Source organism: Protomyctophum parallelum (genome assembly GCF_964188405.1).
Source record: "Protomyctophum parallelum genome assembly, chromosome: 2".
Taxonomy (NCBI): Eukaryota; Metazoa; Chordata; class Actinopteri; order Myctophiformes; family Myctophidae; genus Protomyctophum; species Protomyctophum parallelum.
Window position 1 is genome coordinate 3702163 of NC_139699.1, and position 6079 is coordinate 3708241.

The 6079-nt window shown below is 40.8% G+C and overlaps 1 protein-coding gene across 1 annotated transcript in view; it reads left to right on the top strand.

Annotated features, from left to right (window-relative positions):
- Nucleotides 1-229, top strand: part of LOC310877252 (matrix metalloproteinase-14-like) — a gene marked incomplete at its 3' end in the record, with an annotated part of 21718 nt that extends 21489 nt beyond the window's left edge. The window contains exon 6 of the mRNA XM_083791052.1: nucleotides 222-229. Coding sequence (XP_083647178.1) covers nucleotides 222-229 — 8 coding nt within the window. The remainder of the gene's footprint in view (nucleotides 1-221) is intronic.
- Between the last annotated feature and the right edge of the window lie 5850 nt (nucleotides 230-6079).

Below are 6079 nucleotides of genomic sequence, written 5' to 3' on the forward strand. Positions count from 1 at the left end.
ACAGGGTCAAAAGGGTGGCATAGTTCATCAAATCAAGATCCTGCTCACACAAAGAAAGGAAACCTAGCACCACACATGTCTTAAAACACAAAGTACCCTCCTTACCTATACACTGTAAAACTAAATCTAAATTAGAGCAGTGCATATCAAAACACATAATATACATAACGGTGCATACCCATTAACACTGATTTTTTTTTTCTTATTATTTTTCCCCGCAGGTAACTAAACCAGTATTTTCCCTGTGGAATTCCCTGTGGTGCATAAAGTTAATTACAAAGGGTGAAGTGAAACCTATGAGTCAAATCAATGAGAACAAAATACGATATCATATCAGTGTGCATGGTCACATTTTCAGAACTGGACATATTAGACCAGAATGGACAAAAAACTAAACTACACACTTTAAAAGAAAAAAAACTAAAAGGGAAAACAACATGTACATTATTGCTTGACATTCAGTTATTATGGCTAAGTTACTTTCATTATTTGCCAGGAATACAGTTTGACTGTCTGTGCTTTGGAACTTGAGACTATAATGTTGTGATGATGTGGCATGAAATGGATAAACATGAAAAAATTATATTTATTATCCCATTACAAGTAAAATATATTAATGTATGAGGTTTTATTTGATTTTACTGGAGTTTGCGGATTTACTCAAAACTACGGGATACAGCAGTTCTGGGTTTAGCTGATCTTGTTTGCAACTTTGCATAGTCTATTGTACTTTTCTCTGTCTGGTAAAACCCTGTAAGTGGCCATTTTGCCTTTTTTTACGGGGACACTACACCTGCATCATCACCGTTACAACCATGTCTGGACTTACCTTCAATGTAAAGTAATATACGCTTTACATTGACCATATATACAAGTGTTTAATTATGTAACAGAACGTGCACAACTGCAGTACATACTCGCCTTTGTGATCACGCATATATACATGCCAACGAACACATACAGTAAAACATAAATAGAAGGTATTAGTTCTAATGTAGCCTAATTGCTCACCCATTTCAAATCAAATAAGCCCAAATCCATTGCTTTCAATGAGATATTTCATCTAATACACACTGATTTCTACAAGATATGGAGAAAAAATGTGACACTAGTACAATTTCTTGTGATTTCTTTTTAAGAAATGGGACAACATTAAAACATATCAAATATTATTTTATTTTTTGCATTGCTCTATATTGGTACTATAATGGAGCAATGCAAACAAATGCAAAGTTTGACTCCTGTGGTCACTTCAGCATAAGATAAGAGACAAATTCCTATTGCTGGACATTGTAATGATAGACTGGACCTTTGGTCTGGCTATCATAATGTGCTATAACTAATGTCCCTGAGCTTCACATGTTTCTTGACATCTTGAAGTGCTGTTGCAAGTAAACTGAAATCCTCCTTGCCACGATGTCTCTTTTTCATGGTACAGTGTAGAAGTATAATGATTCAGGTGTGTACTACTGTACTGTAGGTTAATTTTGGATATCTGGCACGTTAGTGTTTGGAAAACATGACATTCCGAAGGCGTATTGCTCCGATCTGTGTGTGAATAACGCAGACACACCCATACGCCCAGAAGCAACCAGAAGCACCTTCCACCTGGGAAATGTCACCGTGGATGTTTAAACGTTATTTATCTTAACTATGAAAGTGGGGAACAATTACCCTTACAGGCCCACTTTGGATGTTTCCGTGTGAGCTCCCCCACAGCATTACCACCAGACAAGGTTTTACCATCATCGGTGTCCATTCTGGGCCTTATTGCCAATTCTCCATGAAACTGTCACAGATGCAAACATATATAATTGTATAAATATATAATATAATTATTATTTGTATCTTCCCATGTTCTCATTTGTTTCCTGCAGTCTCTGATGTAGGCTGACATCTCCTGCATTGAACTGTTTCCAACCACTAGATGGCCCTACATATTCACTTCTGGATTAGAGAAAACTGTGGTCTGATTTCAGATCACCTCATCTCATTATTGTCTCATGTCTGGCTAACCTAGATTCCTAGGTTTAGTAATCAGACTAGACTCAGGTTAGCGCGTCCATCTTGGTGGAGCACAGATGCGTCAAAGAGATAACCTAGAACTGCTGTGTGTGCTAGATCAGGAGATATTTTTACTCTGTTTTTTTGGGAAAGGGCAAGGCAAGGTGGGACAATCAAAAATAGAGGCAGGTGGTGCTCAACTTGAGGAAAAAAAACATACAAAAGTCAGACACAAAACTGCAAATATCTTCCAAGGAACTGTAAGGAGACTAAGAGCTCTAAGAAAACAAGACGTACCGGTATTTCATTCCAATTCTAGTCAGAACAGCACAGTTCAACTTTGTTGAACAAATAACCTATCAACTACGATTTAGCATTTGGGAGTTTCACGTCCACGACCATTGCTCTGGACACCACTGGATTACATCAGTGGTTCCCAAAGTAGGGTCTGGGTACCCACAGGGGTCCTTGAAGCTGATCCAGGGAGACCCTTTAGATTAATTAGTTAATATAGGATCAAAATCTGTTTACCACTTTAATCCTAATTTATACTTTGACTATTTAAAAAATAGCCAATCAGTGTGTCGCAATGAAAATGTGAACATTTGAGAAAGAAATTTACAAATTCTCTTATGGGGTCTTATGGGGTTTTTAGATAGGGGTCAACTACATATAAACAGCTTTTGGTGCTGCTGGTGTGTGGTCGGGTCATTCATGCTCAAAGGTAATTTAGGTGAACACATCCTAGCAATCCAGTCAACTCCCGGGATACTAACTTTGGAAGCACATGGTCTCCCTCTCAGCTTACTGTTTGTCTCCCTCTCAGCTTACTGTTTGTCTCCCTCTCAGCGTTCCTTTAATGTCTCCCTCTCAGCTTACTGTTTGTCTCCCTCTAAGCTTACTGTTTGTCTCCCTCTCAGCTTTCCTTTAATGTCTCCCTCTCAGCTTACTGTTTGTCTCCCTCTAAGCTTACTGTTTGTCTCCCTCTCAGCTTACTGTTTGTCTCCCTCTCAGCTTACTGTTTGTCTCCCTCTCAGCTTACTGTTTGTCTCCCTCTCAGCTTACTGTTTGTCTCCCTCTCAGCTTACTGTTTGTCTCCCTCTAAGCGTTCCTTTAATGTCTCCCTCTCAGCTTACTGTTTGTCTCCCTCTCAGCTTACTGTTTGTCTCCCTCTCAGCTTACTGTTTGTCTCCCTCTCAGCTTTCCTTTAATGTCTCCCTCTCAGCTTACTGTTTGTCTCCCTCTCAGCTTTCCTTTAATGTCTCCCTCTCAGCTTACTGTTTGTCTCCCTCTCAGCTTACTGTTTGTCTCCCTCTCAGCTTACTGTTTGTCTCCCTCTCAGCTTACTGTTTGTCTCCCTCTCAGCTTACTGTTTGTCTCCCTCTAAGCGTTCCTTTAATGTCTCCCTCTCAGCTTACTGTTTGTCTCCCTCTCAGCTTACTGTTTGTCTCCCTCTAAGCGTTCCTTTAATGTCTCCCTCTCAGCTTACTGTTTGTCTCCCTCTCAGCTTACTGTTTGTCTCCCTCTCAGCTTACTGTTTGTCTCCCTCTCAGCTTACTGTTTGTCTCCCTCTAAGCGTTCCTTTAATGTCTCCCTCTCAGCTTACTGTTTGTCTCCCTCTCAGCTTACTGTTTGTCTCCCTCTAAGCGTTCCTTTAATGTCTCCCTCTCAGCTTACTGTTTGTCTCCCTCTCAGCTTACTGTTTGTCTCCCTCTCAGCTTACTGTTTGTCTCCCTCTCAGCTTTCCTTTAATGTCTCCCTCTCAGCTTACTGTTTGTCTCCCTCTCAGCTTACTGTTTGTCTCCCTCTCAGCTTACTGTTTGTCTCCCTCTCAGCTTACTGTTTGTCTCCCTCTCAGCTTACTGTTTGTCTCCCTCTCAGCTTACTGTTTGTCTCCCTCTCAGCTTACTGTTTGTCTCCCTCTCAGCTTACTGTTTGTCTCCCTCTCAGCTTACTGTTTGTCTCCCTCTAAGCGTTCCTTTAATGTCTCCCTCTCAGCTTACTGTTTGTCTCCCTCTCAGCTTACTGTTTGTCTCCCTCTAAGCGTTCCTTTAATGTCTCCCTCTCAGCTTACTGTTTGTCTCCCTCTCAGCTTACTGTTTGTCTCCCTCTCAGCTTACTGTTTGTCTCCCTCTCAGCTTACTGTTTGTCTCCCTCTAAGCGTTCCTTTAATGTCTCCCTCTCAGCTTACTGTTTGTCTCCCTCTCAGCTTACTGTTTGTCTCCCTCTAAGCGTTCCTTTAATGTCTCCCTCTCAGCTTACTGTTTGTCTCCCTCTCAGCTTACTGTTTGTCTCCCTCTAAGCGTTCCTTTAATGTCTCCCTCTCAGCTTACTGTTTGTCTCCCTCTCAGCTTACTGTTTGTCTCCCTCTAAGCGTTCCTTTAATGTCTCCCTCTCAGCTTACTGTTTGTCTCCCTCTCAGCTTACTGTTTGTCTCCCTCTCAGCTTACTGTTTGTCTCCCTCTAAGCGTTCCTTTAATGTCTCCCTCTCAGCTTACTGTTTGTCTCCCTCTCAGCTTACTGTTTGTCTCCCTCTCAGCTTTCCTTTAATGTCTCCCTCTCAGCTTACTGTTTGTCTCCCTCTCAGCTTACTGTTTGTCTCCCTCTCAGCTTACTGTTTGTCTCCCTCTCAGCTTACTGTTTGTCTCCCTCTCAGCTTACTGTTTGTCTCCCTCTCAGCTTACTGTTTGTCTCCCTCTCAGCTTACTGTTTGTCTCCCTCTCAGCTTTCCTTTAATGTCTCCCTCTCAGCTTACTGTTTGTCTCCCTCTAAGCTTCCATACTGTTTGGCTCTCTTACACTGTCTCCCACACAGCTTTCCTATACCGTCTGTCCCATACTGTCTCCCTCTCAACTTTAATACTCTGTCCATATCTCTCTCTCTCTCTCTCTCTCTCTCTCTCTCTGTGCTTTCCTACTGTCTGCCCTACACACTCTCAGCTTGAATTCCCACGTCTGCGTCTGTCCTACACTTCTCCCTCTCAACTGTCTGTCTGTCTGTCTGTCTGTCTGTCTCTCAGCTTTGCTACTGTCTCAATGAAGACAATTAAAACAATGGAGCAGAATGACTATTCTATGATTTAAAATGCATGTCTATGAATTATTTCATTCAAATGGCAGTTTTGTTGACGTATCTGTATGTAGAAGTTGAAAAGAAGTTAAATGCAAGACATAAAAGTTTTCTTCAATAAAAAAACGAGTGCATTTGAAAGTGCAAGGTCAAATGAACAATAGGATAAATATCACATAGCTTACTGTAGCTCCAAATATGAACACATTGATGTTAACAATAATACTGTGATTCTAATCACAACTAAGACAAATATGCCTTAATACATTATAATTGCCCTCTATAATTAAACTCTAACATTTAAAACACCTTAAATATTTTATTAATTTTAACAATAGGTCATCTTTTTATTTATTTTTGCGGCTTACGTCTTTCATTGTTTTTTTTGAAGGGACAGACAGTAGGCTGACAGGAAACGGGAGAGAGATGGGGGGGGGGAAGACATGCAGTAAAGGCCGTGTCGGGCTCGGGAGTCGAACCCGCGGCACACTGCGACTGGATTACCAGTCGGGTGCCCAGACGCTTACGCCACTGCCTGGGCCACAATAGGTCATCTTTCACTCAATAGGAACAACTCCCGTCACAAGTTGCTGATGTAATTTGACAATGTGTAGTCTAGCCCGATGGAATATATGGAATGCACACGCTAATAAAAAGTATTTAAAATATAGATTTTGACGCTCACATTATCCTTATAAAGTATTACGTTGGTTACTTGGTTTTAGCTCACATTATCCTTATAAAGTATTATGTAACGGTTTTAGCATAATTATGCATCCCATACATGACCACACATGGGCATATGACATCATCAACCTGCGACAGAAGCAGTCCCTATGGAGTGAAAGATTATCTATTTATTAAAAAAACAAAACAATATTTAAGATATTTTATTTTAGTTATAGAGGGCAATTCTAATGTACTACTGTATTAAGGCATATTTGTCTTATTAGCCGAAATGATGAGGTGCTTGTTATTGCAGTATGGAGATGTGGACTTCTGGTTG